The sequence below is a fragment of the Cyprinodon variegatus genome, unplaced genomic scaffold (genome assembly GCF_000732505.1).
Source record: "Cyprinodon variegatus isolate N-32 unplaced genomic scaffold, C_variegatus-1.0 Scaffold740, whole genome shotgun sequence".
In the NCBI taxonomy this organism is placed as follows: domain Eukaryota; kingdom Metazoa; phylum Chordata; class Actinopteri; order Cyprinodontiformes; family Cyprinodontidae; genus Cyprinodon; species Cyprinodon variegatus.
The window spans coordinates 215,136-216,344 of record NW_015151193.1 but is presented as its reverse complement, the minus strand read 5'-3'; the positions used below and the strand labels follow the sequence as shown (position 1 = coordinate 216,344).

At 33.7% G+C, this 1,209-nt stretch overlaps 1 protein-coding gene across 1 annotated transcript in view; it reads left to right on the top strand.

The window, feature by feature from the left end:
* The first annotated feature begins 317 nt into the window (after positions 1-317).
* Positions 318-1,209, top strand: part of pigu (phosphatidylinositol glycan anchor biosynthesis class U) — a 16,878-nt gene continuing 15,986 nt past the window's right edge. Inside the window, exon 1 of the mRNA XM_015395410.1 lies at positions 318-465. Coding sequence (XP_015250896.1) covers positions 336-465 — 130 coding nt within the window. The 5' untranslated portion in view covers positions 318-335. The remainder of the gene's footprint in view (positions 466-1,209) is intronic.

Sequence of the window (1,209 nt, the reverse complement as noted above, 5' to 3'; positions counted from 1 at the left end):
AAAAAATATATATATATATATATATATATATATATATATATATATATATTTTTTTATTTTTTTTTTTTTTTTTTTTTTTTTTTTAGCATTTCGGTGATATAATCTTTATTTTTGTTTCCTGTCTGCGTATTCTTAACTGGAATTTACTTTATTTATTTTATTTTTATTAAGTCAACAAACATTTACATGAAAAAATACTCTCAGAGAGGATAGCAAAGGTGTACCGTGATAGTTTATTATGGTTTATTGAGAAAAAATATTTTATCCTTGCTACATAAGACTCCATTTCCCATCATTCCTGTCGCAGGTCGGGTGGAGTGCGCTTCCTTGTCAAGATGGCGGCTCCCTTGACTCTGCTTCTGATCGTAGCCGTCACAATCCGCGCGGCTCTCTACAGATCCAGTTTAGCGGAGCTGATCGCAGAGAGGGTGGAGGTTGTGTCTCCGATCACCGCCTGGAAGAGAGGTAAGCCGGGTGGGAGCGGTGCTCTGGGGCCCCTGGTTGATGTTAAACTCCTGCAGCTCCTCTCTGCTCCAGGCACCGCGCTCAAGTCAAACCGGTTCATCTGCTTTAACAAGTAGCAGGGATATGGAATCTAACATATACATGTTTTATACGATCAAATTTGCTACCGGTTTTAATATTTTATGTTTGATTAATAAAATATTAACGCGCATTTTTAATGGTTTAAACAGAGAAATGGATCAATAAAGAACTGAAGGGATGGTAGGGCTGTTCATGTTGGTGCCAGATGACTTGATGGAGTATTAATGCCAGGCTACAGATTGTTTATTCTTCTATAGAATATTCCAATATTCATGTTTTAGCTGATATTCTAAAATCAGTATTAGAACAGTACATCCCCCATATAAACTTCAAATATATTTTATGGAGATCTTTATAATCATAGATAAGCCATTTTATTGAGACCCAAACATGGATTCCGTTCCTCAAAGTAACTTAAAATACATCAATTTTACACACTTAAGATCTTTTGTGTGAAAAGTTTGTAAAGCATCAATGTTAGATTTAGAACTTTTATTTTTCAGTTTTTAAATACACTTCCACAGAATTAAATAAACAGAAATTCTCTTTTGAATTGTATTTATCTATTTTCCAAACAATTAAAGCCAAAAACTTCAAAGCTTGTGACAAAACATATGTTTGCGCAAAGTATATATGCATATGTGTGCATATATGTATATATAT